Source organism: Crotalus tigris, unplaced genomic scaffold (assembly GCF_016545835.1).
Source record: "Crotalus tigris isolate CLP2741 ecotype Arizona unplaced genomic scaffold, ASM1654583v1 scf7180000017725.2566008, whole genome shotgun sequence".
NCBI classification, from domain to species: Eukaryota; Metazoa; Chordata; class Lepidosauria; order Squamata; family Viperidae; genus Crotalus; species Crotalus tigris.
Window position 1 is genome coordinate 1,829,928 of NW_024096593.1, and position 23,754 is coordinate 1,853,681.

The 23,754-nt window shown below is 35.9% G+C and overlaps 1 protein-coding gene across 6 annotated transcripts in view; it reads left to right on the plus strand.

The window, feature by feature from the left end:
* SMAD1 (SMAD family member 1) overlaps positions 1-21,880 on the plus strand; it is a 39,967-nt gene extending 18,087 nt beyond the window's left edge. For 3 of the 6 annotated variants that reach the window (XM_039338978.1, XM_039338979.1, XM_039338980.1), the window contains exons 3-7: positions 11,310-11,567; positions 13,517-13,663; positions 17,586-17,807; positions 18,968-19,224; positions 20,662-21,880. In XM_039338978.1, coding sequence (XP_039194912.1) covers positions 11,310-11,567; positions 13,517-13,663; positions 17,586-17,807; positions 18,968-19,224; positions 20,662-20,805 — 1,028 coding nt within the window. In that variant the 3' untranslated portion in view covers positions 20,806-21,880. The remainder of the gene's footprint in view (positions 1-11,309; positions 11,568-13,516; positions 13,664-17,585; positions 17,808-18,967; positions 19,225-20,661) is intronic. The other 3 variants (XM_039338981.1, XM_039338982.1, XM_039338983.1) reach the window with 3 other exon arrangements.
* Positions 21,881-23,754: the final 1,874 nt, after the last annotated feature.

A 23,754-nucleotide genomic window follows, 5' to 3' on the forward strand; every position in this document is an offset into this window, starting at 1 on the left:
CCTGCAGCATCAACTGCGTGATGGGGTGTGAGGGCAGAGTCTTTTTTACGCTGCCTGGCTGCCATGTCCTCAGCTGCACTGCTCCGCGTGGGCCATGCTCGGGGCGACTTTCCTCCAGGGTGGCTGCTGGGGAGGGGGTCACGTGGGAGGCAAGGCTGGGGCAACGGCACATGTGCCCACAAAGAGGGCTCCAAGTGCCGCCTCTGGCACCCGCACCATAGGTTCGCCACCACTGTTCTAGTGGCTTGCCCTGTCAGTGTTAGTGAGAGTAGTCTTGGTATTTCTTGATTTGGAAGTTTACTGTTAGCTTCTTTGCAGTTCCTTTGGCATCATTTCAATCCTCTCTCAGTACTTTGACTTCCTTTAAAACTTCCCTTGTCTCGTGAGAGAGGAAATAGAAATATAAAAGCACCAGTGTATGATTTTCATCAATGCCTTTTGCTGGGTTTGAAGTGAACTTGCTTAGGTGAGATATTGCCTTGAGCAGTGACTTATAAATTAGATTTGGGTGCATCTGCTGTACTTCATTTGGGAAAAGACTTCTCTAAGTTTACAGCAAAGGCTGTATATGATATACTTGGTGAGTTCTTGTTTGCAATATATTTTTGGTTTATAAAAAATTATATCCAGTAAATTAATGAGCAAAACTAGTTACATGATGTCTGAAGAATTGTGGCAAGTTGGCAAACAACACATATAAATTGTTTTCTTTATAATCAGATTTAAAGAACTGTATTATGGGTCACAATGGTAAGGAAATTGCTTGAATTATTGAAACATTGTTATTACTGTATTTCTGAAACCAAGAGGAGAGACTGCTAGTCTTTGAAAACAGTCAGCAGTCTGGTAAGTCAGCTAGAAATTGAATCAGCTAGAATGAGGCGAAACTTTAATGAGAATTCAAAGCTTGGAGAGGCCACCCTTTGTCAGACTACTTCCTGATAGACTGCTGCATATGTGTGGTTATAGGAGGAAGAAGAAATGGTGGAGGAAACTTGCCATCAGTTGGCAAACACTCCTGCACAATTGTCGGAAAGAAAGGCCTTGCACAGGCATTTCTGCAACAGCCAACTGTAATTGACTATATGAAAGTATTTTTGTGCTATATATACAAAAGTATGATAGCTTAAAGATGATGCCAAATCTATCTGGCACATTAAATGTGCTTTTGTATCTGAAGTAAGCATAACTTGTTTAAATAGCCCCACTAAAAGAAATAGGGAAAACTAAGTTTAAATTATGTAATGAGAACATCATAGCTCATTTCACCCTATTAAAGTTGATTCTAATTTTAATGTTTTTGTTTTGCAAAATCTTTAGGAAGCCATTCTATACATAATATTTCATATGGTTTACAAAGAAGAATACATTTTTCAGTTATTCAGGCACTTACATTCTTCCAATGTCATATATCATACACTACATTTTTAAGTAGATATTTAGGTAATACCATGTATAACTGCTGAAATAATACTCTATTTTTAGCATTTTAGGCTAATGTTACAATGGATAAATTTAGGTGTGTCCTGCCTGCATTTCTTTTCTTCTTTAAAATAACTTTATTAAGATTATAAAAAGGAAAGAGAAAAGTAAGAGAAATTAATATTTAGAATACAGAAAAAACAGTAGTAAAGAAAAGACAAAGTAGTAAAGAAAAAACAAAAATACAGAAAAAGGAAAGAAAATTTAAAGAAATGAGTTGTGATTTTCTTTTTTAGGAATTATAATTGTACATTAACCTCTTACTCTATGTTCACGCCACAACTTTCTTTTTTTTCTCTAATCTATCTTTTATAGATTATATAAATCTTTATAATCTATATAATCTATAAAGATTTGTCCTATTTGCAGTGTATGTTTTACCATAAGCTCTCACAATTAAAGCATTACAAACTCTAGCTGACAAGATTCCGTGGGCTGAAGAAATTTATCCTGATTCACTCCTCATCGTGTTAGGAGATTTCAACAGTGCTAACTTAAGCCAAGAGCTACCAAAATATTTTCAGCACATCAACTGTCTCACTAGAGGCAAGAATACTTAGGCCACTGCTACACAACACTAAAAGATGCCTATCAGTCTTTACCATAAGCAGCTGTGGGACACTCTGATCATAGTATGATTCACCTCGTACCTGTTTATAGACAAAGACTTAAAACCATAAAACCAACAATCAAATCAGTGAAGTCTTGGACTGAGGAGGCAAAGCTAAACTTCAGACTTGCTTTGACTGCACTGATTGGAAAGTTTTCGAAGATACCTCTGCAGACTTGGATGAACTCACAGATATAACATCGTATGTTAGTTTTTTGTGAAGACCTATGTGTGCCAACCAGAAACGTATGAATATACAGTAACGACAAGCCTTGGTTCACAGCTAAACTCAAGCAGCTATGTCTTGCCAAAGAGGAAGCCTACAGGAAAGAAGATACAATCAGACTAGAAATGTATTAAGAAGGGAGATCAGAGCAGCAAAAAGAAACTACTCTGAAAAGCTAAGGAATCAGTTCTCAACAAATGAGCCAGCAAATATGTAGAAAACTCTAAAAAAAAAACATCACTGGTTACAGCAAACCTCCTCTCCATGCTGAAGGAATTAACAACTGGCAGATGACCTGAATGTGTTTTACTGTAGGTTTGAGAGGAAACCACTGTCATCTATCTCCACTATTCCCTTCTTAGATACACCAACAACAGCCAAACCTCCTACAACTGACTCTATCCTCTTGGGTCCCCCACTTCTGATGATCTCAGAAAATAATGTGCAAGGTCTATTTCATAGACAAAAGCCTGGAAAAGCACCAGGCCCAGACAAGATAACTCCTTCTTGCTTGAAAGTTTGTGCTGACCAATTGGCTCCCATCTTCATCCAAATCTTTAATAAATCATTAGAGATGTGCTGGCCCTTCTTGCTTCAAATGGTCTTCTATCATCCCAGTGTCAAAGAAACCCTCCATCAAGGAACTGAATGACTACAAACCAGTTGCTCTGACATCCGTAGTTTCTTTGAAAAGCTAGTGCTGGCCCACCTGAAAACCATTACACATCTGCTGTTAGACCCCTTGCAATTTGCCTACCAAGCAAATAGATTGGCAGATAATGCTGTTAATATGGCTCTGCACTAAATCCTACAACATCTTGAATCTCCAAAGACCTATTCAAGGGTCTTTTTGTAAACTTCAGCTCGGCATTCAATACCATCATTCCAGATATTCTTTTCACTAAATTAAATCAGTTGGCTGTGTCTGACCACACCTGTAAGTGGATCATAAGTTTTCTAACAGACAGGAAGCAAGAAGTGAAGCTAGGCAAAATCACATCAGATACCTATATAATTAGCACAGGGCCCCCCCCCCCCAGGGCTGTGTGTTCTCTCCACTTCTCTCTATATACCAATGACTGCATCTCAAAAGATTCCTCTGTTAAAGTACTGAAGTTTGCAGATTATACAACAGTGATTGGTCTCGTTCGAGACAATGACGAATCTGCATACAGACGGGAGGTTGAACAACTAGCCTTGTGGTGCGGCCGGAACAATCTTGAACACACTGAAAACGGTAGAAATGATAGATTTTGGCAGAAACCCTACTATTTTATTATCTCTTACAATACTAGACAACATAGTATCAACAGTAGAGACCTTCAAGTTTCTAGGTTCTATAATATCTCAAGATTTAAAATGGACACCTAACATCAAAAGTGTCATCAAAAAAGCACAACAAAGAATGTTCTTTCTGTGGCAACTTGTAAAGCTCAGACTACCCAAGGAGCTGCTGATACAGTTCCACAAAGGAATTTTTGCCTCTTTGGGGGGCAAAAATAACACGACCGGGTCTTACTTTAGGGGAAACACGATAGTTGGAGACCTACTCAAATTCTTCTATTTAATTAAAACACTTAGAGCCTGGTACAGATGCATTTTCTTCAAACAATCATACAGTTTGTAGTGTACATAGATTTGCAAAACAATGGGATAAAAGAATATTCCTGAACTTTGTTTTATGATTTATCTCATGGTTACTGTGAAATTGTGTGAATGCATCAATGCAGTGCATGTTATCTCAGCTTGCAAAGCTTGGATTCATTGAATGAGTTTACCAAAAAACGCAAATAATGCAGAATATACAGCCTCATGCTACATAACTAAACTCCATTTTGTACTGAATAAACTAAATTGTTAATGTATCTTAAATAGAAAACTATTTAGATAGATTTTTACTCTAAAAGCATTTTATTAAAATAAATTTGATAAAAATAAAAAAATCTGATTTAAATTTAAAAAAATCCGATTTAAATTTAAAAAATCTGATTCTTTTAAAAGTTTTTTTTAAAATCATCAATTATTATCCACTCTGATACTGCATGAGCAAAAAAGAGGGCTGTGAAAATATCTACAGAGCCGTCACATCCTGGACATAAACTGTTTCAGCTTCTTCCATCAAGGCAACACTATAGGGCATTGCACACCAGAACAACTATATATAAGGACAATTCCCCCCCCCACACACACACTATCACTCTGCTTAACAACTAACTCCTATATCACCGTCAAACTACTTAGTAAAACTGTATTACTATTATATGCATCTTTCCTATTATCTGTTCTTATCTTCTTATGTCTATAACTTTGTTGCTTGTATCTTACAATTTATATTGTTTTATTTAGTATGTTAGTATGATTTATGTTGTTGTTTAGCTAGTATCCTATGACTACCACTAAGTGTTGCATCTTATGATTTAAGATGAAGTGTTGTATTTTATGATTTGTGATGAATGTATTTTTATGATCATAACCTATCACTATTACTCGCATGAACATTGAAAGCTACGCACCGGAGAAAAATTCCTTGTGTGTCCAACCACGCTTGGCCAATAAAGAAATCTATATTCTATATTTATCTATTAAAAGCATACATCTTAAATTCATTTTTCTATTTCATGTAAAGAGTGTATACAGGGTTTTCCATTAGCAATAGTTAATGCCTTTTCTATGGTGAAAGATGTTAATTTGGTAATCCCAGCAAATTTTATCTTCTTTATCATCAATTTCTCCGTTGTGGATAATGCCAAGTCTTTCCACCTTTGTGGCACCTAAAAGAATTAATGCAGCTTGTTTTTCATTGGGCTATCCCAAATATTCTAGAAACTCCCACACAGTTCTGATACAGGCTTTAACTGTCTTTTAGCTAAATATATATATATATTAATCTTCATGAATAAATTCTTGCAAGATTATTTTCAGTGTATCTGTTAGAATTATTGAGAATAACTTGTAATAATTCAATAATCATAATGGATTTATAATTTTTTGTAAAGTTAAATCTTATCCTTTTTAGGCATTAGTGCTATATTACCTCATTTACAAATTTCTAGCATCTTTCCTCCCTGTAAAATAGAATATTGTATTTTGCAGCGGAATGGGACAACTTGCCGCTGCCACTTCACCCTAGCCCAGGGGTCCTCAACCTTGGCAACTTTAAGGCTTGTGCACTTCAACTCCCAGAATTCCTCAGCCAGCAAAGCTGGCTGAGGAATTCTGGGAGTTGAAGTCCACAAGCCTTAAAGTTGCCACGGTTGGAGACCCCTGGCCTAGCCAATTCACTGCGAGCCTGGGCCTTCCATTCTGGTTCCCAAAGCCAGCCTGGCTTAACCCTTTTGGAGAGGTTCTAAAAGTTCATCCTCAAAACATAATAAAAACCTGATAATCCATCTGGTACTTTTCCTGGTTTGATTTTCTGAAAATTCCCTTATTATAGGTCCATTCATAACCTCTGTTTGCCTATAATCCTTGGTAGTTTTTGTATTTTTAAATATTTATTTTCTCCAAAGAAATGTCATTTCCTTTATACAAGTTGTAATGTTACTGATAAAATATTTTTTATATAGCCACATTATCCATTAATGTCTTTCTCTTGAAGTTTCAATATCATTTTCAATTTATACACTAACCATTTTCCTGGTTTGTTTGCAAATTCAGGTTTTTTTGCGTTGCTTGGTTTTTTTATTTCCATTTTTCTTACTGTTAACATGGAAAGCTGTTGCTGTAAAAGTTTAATTTAATGACAAATACTTACCCTCTCTGATGATTTCTTTAGTTTTTCTTTTTATCTTATCCAAAATAGCCTGTTTTCCAATGTCCTTTCTTTTTAAGTTTAATATTATGTTGTATGAAATAATCTCTAATAAAGTCTTTACTTGCATCCCAAAAACATTTTTAAATCAGTGCCTTTATGTTGCTTTTAAAAAGTACTATTTTTCTTAATAGTCCTCCACTATTGCTTCTTTATATAACAATGTTTCATTTAATTTCCATTAAAAGAAGTAAATTTCATTTCATAAACCAAATTAAGCGGGTTATAATTGGAAAAGGACTTTGGTAAAAATCTCCACTGGCTGCATTTCTAAGACATAGATGATTTGAAACACATCCTTTTGGTACTACGGTTATATTGCACGTGGAAGTAATGAGCAGTTTACTCAATTTGGTGAAGTAATGTGTGAAACTTTACGCAATGTTTCATATTAATTGGATTCAGACATCATTTCTGAATTACCTTAGCAGTTTGATGATATTGAAAACCCCAGTGATTTAAGTACTTTATAAATTATTTGAATCTTTGCATGTTGTGCAAGCAAAGGAACCAAGTGTCAAGTGATATATATACTGTACATAAGAGTAGAAAATCTATTTGGAATATGTATCTGCCATATTAACTTTCTTTCCACATCAGAGGACAACTTTTCTTACCGCAGAGCAGTGGCCCCCAACCTTTTGGGCACCTGGGACCGGTTCCGTGGAGAGAGGTTTTTCCGTGGACCGGAGGGAGTGTGGTTTCACGTGCTGCCTGAATCCCAGGAATGGGACTTCGGACTTCAGTTTTCTGGCATGCCGCGGTCCAGTGCCGGTTCACGGACTGGGGGTTGGGTACCCTTACTTAAGAGAACAATAGTTTACCTAATACAGGACACCTTCCTCTATTATGTAACATATTGGTATTCTGAGGACATCTAAATAAAGACCCTTATTTCTGTATTCTTTTTCTTTAAATTGCTTCTTCTTCCAAACTTTTACATTTGGGTGAGAAATTTGCTTTTTTTTTTAAAAAAAAATAGTCTGCTTGTTTTTCCCTCAGCAATGTTTCATTCTAATTGTGCAAAGGCACGAGTTTGGAAAATGCTATCATAGTTATTAATATACACAAGAAAAACAGATGTCTCTGTCTTCAAGTTATAACTTACCTCATAAGGCTATTGCTGTGAGAAATAATAAAAAGAGGAAGTGCTATATATTGTATACTGAACTCCTGAATGAAAAGTGAGGTATAACTATTAAATAAATAAATAAAGTACATATTAGTCAAGGTTTGCAAAATTTCAAGTCAACAGTCACAGAGATTTTAAAACCACTATTATCATGATTAGCTCTTTGCTCAGATGGGTTTTGGTTAGAAAAAAATCTGTTCAATCCCAAATTCTCAGACCTCTTTTTAAAAATGCACTAATCTATTGAATCTGATAATGTCAGAGTGTGTAAGATATACACTTTGAATTTTAGGTAGGAATTCCAGACTTTCTAGAAGATCTTAGCTGGCGATTATCTAAATATGACTAAATATTCCTTCTTGATGTGATTTTCACAAGTAAAGACTTGTGGGAAATTCTTTGTTCTGAATGTGTCTGTAATAATTAATTAAAACAAGTTTCAAATGGATTTTCCTCTTGCGATATACGCAATCTGATGGTCCTTCAAATAGTTTTACAGTTTATAATATTAAAAGCTGCCTTTTCAACTTTGCAGCATCCATAACAATTTTTGTTTGCATGATGTAATTGTCACGCTGTCGGTCGTCGTCCCGATGGAATAAATGCAGGTACACAGGAACGAAGTGCAAATCAGGTATTTTAATCCCTAACAAACAAAGTCAGCACTGGGAGTGGCTTGCTCTCAGTGCTTCATATAATAGTGCCACACCACAATCCCGCCCTCCAACCACTAACCACCATCCACCCAGCTGTCTTTAAAAGCCCGTTTGTCCGGCCCTGGCCCTCCCCCAGCTGCACTCCACCCCTCTGCCCTGCCTCCTGTCCGTTCAAGATGGTGCTATCAGCTGACGCGCTGTTCCAGGCTCCTCCGAGGCCCTGTGCTCTGCCAACAGTATTTCTCCTGGTAACGATGTGTGCTCTGTGGTGTGCGGCCCCTGGCTCTGCACCTCCCCCCTCTTTGTCCAGCTGTTGTACAGGTCGTTTGCGCTGTTATTGAGAAGAGTCCCTTGCCTGGTTCCGGCCTTCTGCCGGTCTGCGCATGTCGGCTGGGCTCCGCAGCGGCCACAGGCCATCCGACACTCAGCTGGGCGGCGGAGCGGTAGGCTTGGGGTTTCCAGGTGACAGCCAGCTGGGCTCGGCGATGTTCTGCCGGTCTCCAACACCCAGCTGGCTGGCGAGGCGGCGAGGGGGGGTTTTCTCTGGTGCCGGCCGATGCAAGGGGCTGGGCAGCATCGCAGTTGTGTTCAGCAGCAATGGACCGGTTTCCGAATTCCCCCCACCAGTGAAAGGCAAGCCCCGCAGGGCTTGACAGTAATATTATTCAGATAATTGATGCTGAATTCCTGAATTAATCCTTCTAAAATGTTTAAAACCAGTTTTTTCAGTTATAACATCAGTATTAATTTTGTCACTGGAATAACTATTACAGTAGATGTGGCATTTGAACCAAATCCAAGGGTGAATTTGCTCATCATACTAAATAACACATATAGGTTTTTGGTATTATTTCATATATTATATGAAGTCAGTCAGTTGGGGCTTATTTTTAAACTATGATTTCTTGGCAAAATATAATCTGATTCACACATAACACTAAATCATAATGTATGTTTTTTGCATATCATATTAGGTAAAACACAGTACATTAGATTTGGCTTTTGTTTCAGACAGTTGAAAGGTGATTTGAGGGTCAGGGACATTAATATCTGTCTCTTGTCATGGTCCTTAAAGATCCATAATCCATAATCTAGTGTCCTTCAGTTCCATTGGAAACAGTTTCTTAAAGTCCTAGCTTCCATACCCACCAGTTGAGAATTTTGGAAGTTTAAATTTGGAAAACACAGAGCTCTAGAAGGATGCTTCGGTCTGAGAAATAATAGTTGTCTATACAGTGCAGTAGAGCATTTGCTTCAGTCTAGGCAAGAGTTAACACCTCTACAGCTTTACCCTCCAGGGGCTCTCAGCCTCTTTAAAGAGCAGATGTGGGCCTCTTGTTTGTTTTGTGGCAACAGGTGTGCTTGGCTGAATACAGCAGAAGTCTCATGCTGTCTCTTCAATTATATCTCTTCCCCTGGGCTGCCAGCAATTTCTGAAAATCAGCATTCTCCCCCATTATATACATTTTTAGCCCTTAATTTTTTACAGTGAAGATTCTGACCCTGATCAAGCTTTACAATTTAAAAATATGTATTTTCCTGAATACGGTTACCATCACTGATCTAGTTCAAGTAACATTTCTGGTTTATTTTACAAACCACAATTGATGGGGTATACATAACATATTAAACCACAAGCAGTGACTTAACAAATGATTGGATTCACACATGGTTGGGGTCACTCATAATGTTCAGCCAAATTCAGAGAAATTATATTAAAGTCTAGTGTAGCTTATGAAATGGTTCATTAGAGCATGTGTATGTAGAAACTGTACTTTTCTTCAAAGATGCCATAATGGCATCCATGACAATCCCTTAAGCCTGGCCATATTAAATTGCATGCCTATTTTAGGGCCTGAACTTCTTTTTCCATTTATTAATTCTTCTGATTGCACAGCTTATGGAGATTTTAAGTGGTCTTACCCAGATCTTTGTAATTTAGTTTTTTAGGAAAGGAAAACATGATGCTTCCCAGCATAATAATCGAGCCTAAATTAATGGCATTAAGTGCATGAGTGTTACAGGCAACGTATGCTAGAAGTGATACTTTCCCTTCTTTCTGGCCTTTGTAGTTTATATGGAGAATCCAGTGTCTTTTGCTCCTGGAAAATCTGATTAGAAAACCAAAAGAAGTGGCTGCAGATTTTCATCTAGCTTTTGTAGAAAGAAGCATTCTGCAGATCCAGCTTTTGTAGAAATTTGATAAAATCACATGACTTGAAATGTCTTGCATGCCTTTGCTTAAACGTTAGAGAAGTGGGAAAATCTGACTTTCACTATGATGTAGTATTACTGGCTCTCAGGAAACACATATACTCTCATCAATCTTTCAATTAATAAGAATGTTTTGAAAAGATTAGCTGTGGATTTATTAGACGGAATACTTAAAGATTTGAATATGTTTAAAAAGAATAGAAATTTTTTTGAACATAAATGTAATTTAGCTTAAGAGGGACAAGTTTTTCAAGTAGTATATTATTTCCTTCTTTTTTCTTCTCTTTTTTTGTTTTTGTTTTAAGTTACAAGAAATGTAAAACTGTTGGGATGGCTTGTATGAGGAAAAAGACTTAAATATTTAAGTGTAATTAATTCTAAGAAAATCTTAACAGGTAGAAATGTTTTTGAACATTGTGGGGAAAATAAATTTAAATAAGAACCTTACTAACAGGATCTATGATAAGGTGAGTAAGATGATTAATTAGAAAAGAAGCTTCATATTTATGTGGTTGTTACTTGTAGAAATACTAGAAAAATGTTTATATTCAATTGTTATCTATTAAAATACTAAGAAATGTACTAATTTAAGGTTGATAAAAGAGAATATTATTGAAAAAAGAGAAAATCAAGGAAAACTACTATGTAGAGTATGGAATTATAGAAACTAATTGTTACTGATTGATTGTAAATATAAATCCGGACAACATGCTGTTTACCAAATATTAATGGTGATTATGTTAAAAAAAATAATAAAATATATTAAAAAAAATTGGAGAAGGCAGCACTATGTATGTTAACTCAAAAAGAGGAAAAGTGGGATATAAGTCATGTATAATGGAATAAACCTAAACCTGAACTATTCTAGATTTAATCCAGAAGGATGCCAGTACCCAATACTTTGCATAAATTAAAGACTGTCCCAGTGCCTGCAAACCTAACCACTTTTCTCCCAGTTGCTAAAACTAAATTTCTAGCTGTGGGATTCTGCAGTTGGTGCATCCAGCAAAAATGTAAGTTATGTAGTAGCTAGACACAAGGAAATATTTTTGCTTAGGCCTGCTCCTTAGACCTGTTCCTAAAGTATGACTTCTTCATTAACTGGAACTGAAATGATTGTACAGCTATCATTGTGTACAGTATTTGTTTTCAAGCTTCCCTTTCTCTTTCTTTTTCAGTTCTTCCTCCTGTGCTTGTTCCTAGACACAGTGAATACAACCCTCAGCACAGTCTCCTGGCTCAATTTCGCAACTTGGGACAAAACGAGCCTCATATGCCACATAATGCTACTTTTCCAGACTCTTTCCAGCAACCCAACAGTCATCCATTCCCCCATTCACCAAACAGTAGCTATCCAAATTCGCCTGGAAGCAGCAGTGGTACCTACCCTCATTCACCTGCCAGCTCTGACCCAGGAAGCCCTTTTCAGATGCCAGGTAAGCTTCTTCTGAGAAACCTCAGCAGCAGCTTCTTAGCATTGACAATGGTTTTGGGACAGCACATTGACCAGCGGGAGGCAAAGAGGGGAAGGATGATGTTCCAGTGGTTTTAGTGCATTTGTTAAGCCAATAAAATATTTCCAAAATTTTTGATAAAATATGTTTCCTAATAGCTGCATTATTTTCTGCAGTGGAACTAAAGCATACTTAAGTGGATATATCCCTCATGTTCCAGAAGGGGAACTAGAAAGGATTTGGATATTCCTCCTAATAAGATAATTTTGGCCTTGCTTTGCTCAGGCTACCATCCTTTAGGCCAAGACAGACTTGTTTATTTTTTCTTTCTTACCTCAGATTTCCTTAATATTATTGAGGCTTCATCAAGTTTCAAAATAACTATAAAATATATATAGCTTGCTTACATAAAGCATATAGATAGTTTTCCCTCATTCATGAGAGAATATAGGACAGTGGTGGCGAACCTATGGCACGGATGCCAGAGGCAGCACTCAGAGCCTTCTCTGTGGGCACGCGCACCGTCGCCCCAGTCCTAGGCCTTCAGCTGGGTTTTATAAAACCTTTTCGCTTTAGGCTCCGCCGCTGTGTACAAAAAAAAAAGTTCAATCAGTCAATTTCAACTTCTCGCAGAAAAAAAAAAGATCTTGCAAAGTTGGAATTGATTGATTGAACTTTTTAGTCCCCCCCAGTCTGCCGTTACCACCACAGCCACACCCAGCCAATGGGCACACCCAGCCAATGGGCCACACCCACCTGGCACCCGACAATGCATAAGTGGGTTTTGGGTTGCAGTTTGGGCACTCGGTCTCTAAAAGGTTCGCCATCACTGATATAGGATGACGTAGTATGTTGGCAGTTACTGAATATCACCAAGCTATTTGAGCTTAATTAAAGTTGAGAATATGTCTCCCAAGATCGTGAGGCATTAATGTGTTCTAGGCCAACCAACTGTTTGAAGGTAAATCATCAATAAGACGAATAAAGTTTATGTTTTTGGAAGGAATGTGATCATTCCTAAATAACATATATTTTTATAGTAAGTTTTAAATGATTGCTCAAGTCAGAATTTTTTTATGGAGTTACATTTTTATTCCCAGTTGAATTTATGAAAAAAAAAAAAACTCTACTTAGCTGCTGCTTCTATTCTGTGATTTAGCCATGGAATCTCCAGAAACTGGATTTAAGAAACAAGAAGAAGGCAGTAGTTACTAAATAATGCTATAATATATGCACTATAGCATATTCTTCATTATTTCAGAAAAAGATGTAATTTTATTTAGCCATTTTAATAGCAAAGGGTGTTCTTTTTAGAAAAGTTAGGTAAACTTTTTAAGATGGCAGAATGGCAACCTCCCAGTTCCCCCACTAAGTAAATGCTTAGTTCCTATAATTTTTTTTCTACATTTTGGGTGTTGAAACCTAAGGATGAGTTCAGTTGACAATAGCATACCTTTGGGTTAAGAGAATGTTACAAATAAACACCAGGACAATGTTAGCATAAAAATAATATAGAGATAATCACCTATGGCTGCAAATCAGTAATACTAAAAGTTTTACATTGATGCTTTGCCTCCATTGATTATTAAATTTTAATGCCTTCATCAATAAGTTGTGCTTTAAATGTTTGTTGTTGTGCACTAGGATGTAGCACCTGTCTACTGATAAATATATTGGAAAAGATGACCTGTATGCAAATCATCAGCACTTCTTTTTCACATATAGAGATTTGATCTGTTTGCTTCAGAACTTTCCCAAACCTAATTCCTTCAAGGAAAAGTAAATAATTTCTGTGATAGCCATGTTAACAGAGATGAGTAAAAAATGGATGGTTTTCTTCTATTATTATAAGTACATTGTAGTTTGGCTTAGCACTGTCCATAAAATGGATAGGTACAAAGATGAAATAACAGTATTTTGTTTTACCTTAGCTGATACTCCCCCTCCTGCTTATCTACCTCCAGAAGACCAGATGACCCAGGATGGTTCACAACCAATGGATACCAATATGATGGCACCTTCAATTCCTTCAGAAATAAACAGAGGAGGTGACACTTCATATTTCAATTATGAAAAATGTTTGTATATGTGTATGGCACTTTTACTTCCTGTTTTATATTTTCATTGTATTGTCTTAAATTCCTGCTAAAGAAGAAGGCAGAATAAAAATGACATGCATCAACTCTTAAGTGCTGCGCTTAAAAGCAGCAGTGGATATGATAAGATGCTTATGTTAAGACTTGTGCAAAATGGTTCAGCAGACAAAATTGTGTTTAATTGAGCACTAGCATTCAATATATGTTCACACATTTTGCTATACTTGGAGATAGTTCAGTCACAATATGCCCTGTCAAGCTGTTGGGACCAGATATGCAACCACCTGGATAACTTGGCTGCTACTAAGCCTAGTAAGCAACTGAAAAGCTTTTGAAGGATAAAAGTAAGCAACAATTTCTTCATGTTATTCTGCTTTAAAGCAAGCTTTTAGTAGATAAATGTAAACACTTGCGTTTTTGCTGATCTGTTTATTGTAAGTAGTCCTTGTAGCTGAAAAAAGACAAATTTCCCAGTGTTTTGCTTTAACTATGATTTTCTGCATATTTTTATTTTTTTATAAATTATAAAAATTATAAAATTTCCAAAATTTTTATAAAATTGTATAAATATCTCAACCCTAAAATATTTTCATTCCCTAGGACTGTCCCCTTCCTCTATCCATGTAAACTAAGAGATTTGATTGAGTTTTTAAGGGTTATGGTATGAGTTGCCACAAATTAGTTATGTGCAAGAAAGAGGCAAGTGCTCATACCCAATGATCCATTTGGCATCTAATTGAATTGACTTTGAACTTAAGAATATGATCATATTACAGGCAGTCCACTGGTTAATAACTAGTTCCATTCCCTAACTGCCTTAACCCAAATTTGTATTTTAAGTTGGAACGTAGACAGGCAAACAGCTTATTACTAAAAATGGCAAATGGTATTGTCCTTCCTCCAGCAGATTAAATCACTGTAGCAGCGCAATGTTTTTAGGAACCAATGAAAATTGCTGAAAACAGGCTATAGCTTAAAAATATTTGCCTTCAGCAGTTCTGGAAATACTGTGCAGCTTCAGTGCTTTGTGAGCTTGAGGAAGAGAATGTCATCCACCTTTGCTAGTAATAGTAAGCTTGTTTGTATCCTTAAGGATAAGCCCTAGTGGTTGTTCTTAAGTCAGACATTAATTTAGGGATTGGCAGTACATCAGCCACTAGGGCTGTGTTGTATTGAATTGGATGTCAGCTAAACCCCAATTACACCAGTTTCAGACGAATCTTATAAATTTGCTAGAATTGGTATTAGATTAAGCTTCAGTTTCTTTCTTCCTGTTAATCTTGGATTATATTGTTTGGCAGGGAGCAAATGAGGTGAAGCAGGTTGCCCTTAAGAATGCAGAAAGAGTAAAGTTGACAACCTGATTCCTACTAGTAATATTAGTAATTAAAATACTGTAATTAGAGTATTCTTCCCTTCATTTTGTGAAGGGGAAATAGACTCTTTTTTCCATTCATATTATTTATTCCACACCTGTTTCCGCTAATTCAGTGAGTTCTTATCTCTGCCCCAGACCTCTACCTGATATGCATGGTTACATCCTTTGTTTAATAGCCTTTCAAAAAGGTCTGCTGCAGTTCATGTTTATGAAGGGCACTAGCAATAAACGCAAACCCCAGTGCTCTCTGGCTACAGAGATTTGGAGGCCTGCTCCTTGTGAAGATTTGTTAGTCTTAAGAGACTTTACTTAACAAGCTGCATCCTGTCAATGAAGTTGGGTAATTCCTATTGTTGGCTCATGCTGGGAATGGAGAGACAAAACACACCTGCTCTGCATGACTTAAGGCAAATGTGAGGAAGTTCGTATGAAATCTGCCTCTGTGTGTGTGTGTGTGTGTGTGTGTGTGTGTGTGTGTGTGTGAGAGAGAGAGAGAGAGAGAGAGATGATTTCACTCTTCAGGAATGGCCAGCTGGCAGGATTTCTTCCTGAGTTTGAGAACTAGGGCAAAGCTGTGCAGCAGTAATAGTTACTGGCAACTTGCTGTGAAAAGTGCACTGAGTTACTAATAATTAAAGATTGCCCAACAGTGACTTGAAAGGATTAAAAATGCGGCGAATTGTTTGCAGCAGCAGTTGGCCAATCCTTAACATGTTGTGCTACCCCAGCCATCTGTAGTTTATTCAATAAACCATTTTTAAATGAACCATGGCTTAGCACAATATTTGAACCCAGCTGTTCAATTTCATTTGTGAAAACCATATACCAAAAAAATTGTCTGGGTTTACATATTGTGCAAGCAGTTGTGATGTGTGAAATAAATATAGGGGGAGAAAGTGAAAACCCCAGATTGCTCATTAATGTCACTGAGTAATGATGAACAACTCCAATGTTTTTATTCTGAATCTACCTGATAGGATGGATATGATAATAAAATGCAAGGAAGCCCATGTATGTTGCCTCAAGCTGCCTGGATAAAAATAACATTGTGTAAACAGACAGTATCAGACATATACATTTGAATTACTCTGAGTAAGATAATTATCAAAAAGGAAGGCAAGAGTTCCTGGAAGCAATCAGTTTCTTTAGCCAGTAAAAGCAAAAACATCTTTCTTAAATTTGTAGTTCAGTGAGTCAGGAAGAGGTTGTTGTTGCTATAGATTATAAAGCAGCACTTTTCCCTCTTAACACTTTAATAAGATTGTAAATTAAAAATTTATCAAAAACAAATTGGCTGCATGAATCTTAAACACAACCTGAAAATTTAGTGCAGAATGAGTGGATTTTTTCTTATATGAGTGTACCCAAAAAATGGACCTTGAAGTTCTATGTTATCCTTTCAGTTTCATTACACTTTGTTGTAGCAGAAGGTTCTGTAGTTGCATGAATATATTCTCTTGTTGAATAGCGGAGACAGGGGTTTTTTTCCCCTAGAGGCAGTTTTGGTTGCTGAGAGGAAGGAATGGTTATTGTTGACTAGAATTCTTCCTTAGTTTAAATTTGTAAAAAAGGAAAAGATTAATAAATGCATGTCTTAAATAAACATTCCAAAAATACATCTCCATTATATTTTGTTAGAAATAATTTACAAGATTTATATATTGCACTAACCCATAACATGGGTTGGATTTGAAGTCTAAAAAAAAAAAAAGAATATATGTAGCTCAGGAATGAACTAAGGAATCCTCGGTGTTCTCTGAGCTTAGTTGTTTGCTTCAGACATTTCATTATACGACCATTTCATATCAGTGCAAATGAGTGTGGGGTTTGCCTTGTTTAGATATAGCAGTGTTTGCCTTAGGGCAAACAACCAAACTCAGAGATCACCAAAGACTACACAGGTTTGGGTTCTGTATACACTTAGCTCTTGTGGTTTATAAAACAATGTTTATAACTTACTGTATTGTATGAACAGTCATTAAAGGTTATTCAATAAACCAGGTTAAACCAAACCTAAGGAACTGTAATTATTACAGGAACTGTAATAAATGAGATATAATTATGTGTTCACTTTGTTACAGTAGACTAAATTTGGTAGCATTCTAAAGACCTAATAAATTCTTAGGAAGAGAACTTAATTACTGTCTGTTCCATAAGAAATTACACCATAATGTATTTGTTGTCTTTAAGAACTATGCACCCTTTATTTTTGTAAGTCAACATGCAAAGCTGCTTAGAGGAACTATTCTTTTTTAAAAAGAAATCTTCATATGCTTGCTCAAATATCTGCTCCACCTCCTTTCCATTTCTCAGCTTTGAATGCTTTGACTGAATTACTAATATGGTTTAAATATATCATATAATGGGACACTGTGGGAGAAGTTCTAATTAGAAACTATACCACCAGATTTTTTCCCCCATGATCTTAAGCCAAAGTCTACACAATGAATATAAATAAATTAAACTTTAAAGCTCAGGAACTCATTAATTCTAGCATTGCTTATTTCTGTTTTTCTTCTGTTGCAGATGTTCAGGCAGTTGCTTATGAAGAGCCAAAACATTGGTGCTCTATTGTCTATTACGAACTCAATAATCGTGTTGGAGAGGCATTTCATGCCTCTTCCACAAGTTTGTTGGTGGATGGCTTCACTGATCCCTCAAATAACAAGAACAGGTTTTGCCTGGGGCTCTTGTCAAATGTTAACCGGAATTCTACTATTGAGAATACTAGGCGGCATATTGGCAAAGGTATTATTGATTCTCATCATGTCAGTACATTGGAGATGCAAACTACATTTAACAGGATTTTAGGCTTCATTGAGAAATAATGTATTCAACAACATTATTCATATGTTTATCTCTGCAAAATGCTGTAGGAATGGGATTACACCTCCTCCCCCCCCCCCAGTGTGATGGATATTTCTCCAGAAAAAGTTGATATTGTCCTGAGATAGTGAGAAATATACTCTAATGCAGATTAAAGAAAGCTGCTACAACATTTTATAGAAATAATCCATTTGAAATGAATCTGACTATGGCTGAAGTAAAGATGGTAAATCCTTATATATTGGAGGCTGAAATATCTATTGAATCTCCTGTACATAGAAGTATAGATGTATTTTATGTAATAATAGATGAAGAATAAGGGAAAAGTGGTTGGACATGTCTCTTTCCAATCCACAGTTGCAAATTGGAATTTTTAAGTTTTTTTTTTAAAAAAAGGCAAATAAGTTTCATTTGAATTGGCAAAATTATATCACTCCAGTAGCATGTTGCATCCTTACTTTTAAGAACTGCGATAGTGGTTTGGATTGGGGTTTTCTAGAATCTTTTTTTAATAATGAAGACTTGGGATGAATTCTATGGAAAAATATTTTTGAGTAATTTTGATGAATGGCAAAGGCATTTATTGAAAAGGGAAAAGGGAAACATTAGCACACAGTTGTGCTCAAAATACTTTTAAAAAGCCAAGAATATATAAAGGTAAGAGATGTTTGTTCCCTACCCCCCCCCCCATTGGCAGTTAGGAGAGAAAGGCTGACTATTTAGAAGACAAAAAGAGTTTTTCTAGATGTGTGTAAGACAATTGCATCCCAGTTAGGCATCATAAAGAAGTTGTAGTTTTGACTAATTGCAAAGAGATTGACTATATTAAAGAATGTGAATTCATGAATTCTTGTATTTTGATAGTTTTAGGCTGCCAAAACAAATATCTAGAAGTATCCCTATTGTTCATAATTGGGGAAATACTTAGGTGTAAGAGTATACCCAGATGACTAAAACCTTATTTTCTCTACGCAGCTGCTAAATTGATTGAGTATATGCAATTCCTCATTTATATTTTGTGCCACAAGTAGAAGTTTCTACAATTTCAGAGAAAATCTAACAATCTTCTGTCTCTTTTCCAGGAGTCCATTTGTATTATGTTGGCGGAGAAGTCTATGCAGAGTGCCTTAGTGACAGTAGTATATTTGTGCAAAGTCGAAATTGCAATTACCATCATGGCTTTCATCCAACTACCGTCTGCAAAATTCCGAGTGGCTGCAGCTTAAAAATTTTCAACAATCAAGAATTCGCTCAACTTTTAGCTCAGTCAGTGAACCATGGTTTTGAAACTGTGTATGAACTTACTAAGATGTGCACTATTCGTATGAGTTTTGTAAAGGTAAGCAAGGTTTTCCATTTCTGTTCATGAACGAGTGACTTTTTGAGCCAGAGAAACAAAAAAAACAATGGCTTGAGTTGCTAGCAATTCACTGCCTGCTCTCCAAACAATAAAATTTAAAAGGCATTAATTTGCCTAAAATCTTAGAGCTCAACAGAATTTCTTGCACATGTGTGCATGTATACAGAAAGAGAGAAAGAGTTTCTCAAAACTTAACTGTGATCTGGATCTGCACTAAATGTGTTTGGGAAAGGAAGCATTGCTGGTTGTGGCAGCTGAAGTGTCCTGACAGCAGTCACTAACAGCCCTCCAAGCAATGTACGAGACTTCTAAAGGATACAGCTGCTTTAATGCTTTGAAGAAAGATGTTTTGCTTATTCCAGTATCTCTTGGGAATGCTTTACATAATTATTAAACCTTATTTTGAGGTAGAATCTTAATCAGAATTTCAGATCAATTGAGTGTTGGAATCTTAGCCATCCAGTGGAAAGCCTGTGGAGTTTGGAGAGTAATGCTCCTATTGAAGATACTACAAAATTTAGCAGTTTAATTTTGGAAGATAATATCCTATCAGAAATAGCTTATCCATTGATGCATAATTAAATGGATATTTATTTGTCAGGTTTATATCAAAATTTGGATGCTTGGCAACTGGCATGTACTTATGACGGTTGCAGTATCCTGGGCTCATGTGATCACCTTTTGTGATCTTCTCACATGCAAAGTCAATGAGGAAGCCACTTAACAACTGTCACTAACTTCATAACTGCAGTGATTCACTTAATAATTGTAGCAAGGAAGTAAGTAAAATGGGGCAAAATTCACTTAACAAGTGTTTTACTTAGCAACAGAAATTTTGGACTCAATTGTGATCATAAACCAAGGACTACTTGTACATTGACACATATTTTTCCCCAGGAAGTGGAAATGGAATTTTTACTGCAAATCTCATCAGTGATATGTACTGAGTTAATTGGAAAATGGCTTTCTTTTCGTCAAGCCATGCTTTAAATCCACTACTGATAAAGATGCAAAGAACATAATATGGGAATACACCTTAATTCATTAAAAAAGAAAGAATGCCTAATGATTAGTATTCCCTACTGCCTTTGTAGAATAACAACTATCCTATTGCAACTCTATGGCACTATATTTTGATGATTTTATTATGGTTTTTCCTTAATTTAATATTTTATCTCATATATTGTATTGTCTACATACTATATATATGCCGATGCTTTATTTAAACTTATATTTGTGTTTGAATGTATAATGTGTTTTATTAGTGTTGTGTATCAATGATTGTATGACCTCTGTAGATACCATATGCTAAACAAATAAAAATTGCCTTTGTATTATCAAGATGCTAATAGGACCAAGATGCTAGTATGTATATTAGGACATATCTGCTAACATTAAAACTTTTCTATTTCCTAGGGTTGGGGAGCTGAATATCACCGGCAAGATGTCACAAGCACACCATGTTGGATTGAAATTCATTTGCATGGTCCTCTTCAATGGCTGGATAAAGTTCTTACACAGATGGGCTCTCCTCATAACCCAATCTCTTCTGTTTCTTAAAAGAATTCTGAATTTCAGAATCTAGTGAGCCTTGCATGTACTTGAAGGATGTATGACTCAGACACATGTACAAAACTGGCAGCAGCCTTTATTATACTTGATATCTGTGACCAATTGTTAGATCAGGAAGAAAGGTCCTATTAAATTACTAAGTTATTTTTAAAAATTCAGTTTTCACAATAGTAATCTCTTTCCAATCTTTAGGCAGGGGATTGTAAAAGCTAGGGATGGCCAACTTAATGTCAATTGAATATTGTTCTCAAGCAGTTTTATTTAACTCACTAACATCACCATATGTGACTCATTCATTATACTTTGTCCTGAAATGAATACCCAACATTGACAGTTATACTCAAAGGAAAGTTTGCATTGGTATTTGAAAGTCTCCATGATAGTAGCTATCTTGGGGAAGAAAGGCTTCTGTGTAATCTTCTGAAACTGTGTATTGACCATACTGCTGCAAGAATTTTTACATATGCTCTCTCCTAAATGTATGTACAGTATAATTGGAATTTAGAGATGGACAAGAAATTAGATAGATGCGGGAAGTGGGTGGGAAATGAAGCTGAGAAGGACAGGTAGAATTATACTGTAAATGTAAACATAGCTTGTTAAGACAAGACCAAGTCTTTTTGTGTGCATTTCACTTTTAATAGTGGCTTCATCTTAATATTAACCAATATTTCTGCCATCTGCAGCTTCATAGAGAAAGGGTGGGTCAATGCTTTTGTTGTGTACTGCACGGTCTGTAGATTTCAAGACAAAACTGTACAGTCGTTAAAAAATTGAGCGGTTTTATGCAGTTCACATAACAAGCAATTTTTTCATTTTGTAAAATGTTTGTGTTTTACCAACTTAGCAGATATTAGCTTATGTTGGGAGGACTTAACCTATTCAAGTGTTTGAAACTAAAAGGTTATTTTTTTTACTATTTTAATTGTTTTCTTTCTGCTAATGTTTTTATATTCATTCAAGCTGTAATACGTTTTCAGTATTTTTTTTTAAATTCCAAAACTTAGGAGGGGGGGGTCGTCCTTATTGAAGTTCAAATAAACATTGCTTACTTTGATTAAAACGATCTCTTCCGCAACTTTGTTTATAATCAAGATGAAAAAGCCTATCAGTTTTGAGATAAATGAATGTGGGTACATGGAGAGTTGTTAATGTTTGTTCAGGATTTCAAAATTATCACCATGAAAGAATGGATACTCAAAGTTCCCTTTATGAATCCTTAACATTTGAATAATTTGTCCAGTTTCATATTGTGAACTTAATGGAAAATAGTCATTTATAGTTTTGCCCAAGCTTATGTTACATTATATTCATCAGAGTATCATAGATAACCACATATGAGCTTAGGTATTATGATCTGATGTTCAGTGCCCTAAATAAATAAGAAATGCTTAGTTTATACAACATGTTAAGTATGGTTCTGGCTAAATATCTAAATCTGGTCATTTTATTTATAAACTGGTTTTGGGGGTAATATGTTGTACAAACTCATTTTTGTTTTATTTAGTAAAGGGCATAATGTGCAAATCATTCATAGTAATCGGAGACAAGGTATTGTAGCTAGATTCAAAACTGTAAAGCAGGGGTGTCAAACTGCCAGCCCGTGGGCCAGATGCATCATAGCGAAACTGTGCCCACCCCATTGCCGGCAATGGGAGAAAAAAAGTCGTGATATGCAAGTTTGACACCCCTGATGTAAAGAGAAGCATTAAAAAGTTCAAATCTACTTTGAATCAAACTAAAATTCTGGTGACTTCCAATAATTCTCTTAAAGTCTCTTTCTATTGCTTTAGTAGCTTTAAAAAAATCATTTCCAGTTTAGTCTATGGTATTACCTCAGAGACTCCTGTCCCAATGCTTATCAGGCCTTAGAATCCAGTTCTGGACAAGATCAGTCAACAGTTGTGATGAAGAAAAGCATATCTACACAAACATTTTAAAGCTCCATTTTGAAGGATACTACAATATTTTCAGAGTCATGGACACAATTTTATTTCAAAACCATTTTTTTAGATGATGGTCAGGTACATTTCAATATTTTACTTGAAGATTCAAGGACCTGGTGTCCTTAGACTAAAAACCATATTTTACTCACACTTTAAAGATTGTTAAAAGTTTCCATTCTTTATACAAGAATTTCAAAAAGAGCTGTTAGCCAGGAATAGTTTAATTACAATTTGTGTTTGTTCTTTTGGCTTTGAATAGAGATAAGGCCTTCTTATCCCATTACAGGTGTTAATTTGCCTGACACAATCTTATTATCAGTTCTTGTGTTTATGAATTGTCATTGCCTCTTCTTCATATGTTAAGCTTTAACTTAGGACTGCCCTGTAACTGCTGCTTACAAGTCTTTTGTATTTTTAATTCCATTGTTCACATTCTACCACCCATTGGCTCCAAACACATTTGTGATTTTCAGTTTAAGATTAAACGTTCATGCCTATGAAATGGTTCTTAGACTTCAAGAGATCGCAATTTCAATTATATTGGCAGTTGACCCATTCTGTTAAGAATGACTTCCTTTTGTCCACTGGGCTTCTTTTAATCAATTGCCAAATTGAATTATAACCTTCCAGAAGCAATCTTTCCATAGAATATTTTTCTGGTCAGGTATAACAGGGTCTGTCTTTTATTGTTGGGAGGAAGATTGGATGGAAGAAAAGAAGAGAGACCTTTGATTCTGAAAGCCTAAATGATATGCAGGTAGTCCTTGGCTTACCACAGTTTATTTAATGATCATTTGAAGTTACAACAGCACTGAAAAAGTGACCTATGACCATTTTTAACACTTATGACCATTGCAGCACCCACATGCTCATGTGGTTTACACTCGCATGCTTGACAACTGGTTCATACTTAAGACTCAAATGGGACATTAGCATGCTGCAAAACAAAAAACAGCCTCAAGAATAATCTTGATATCTGGTGGTACTACTG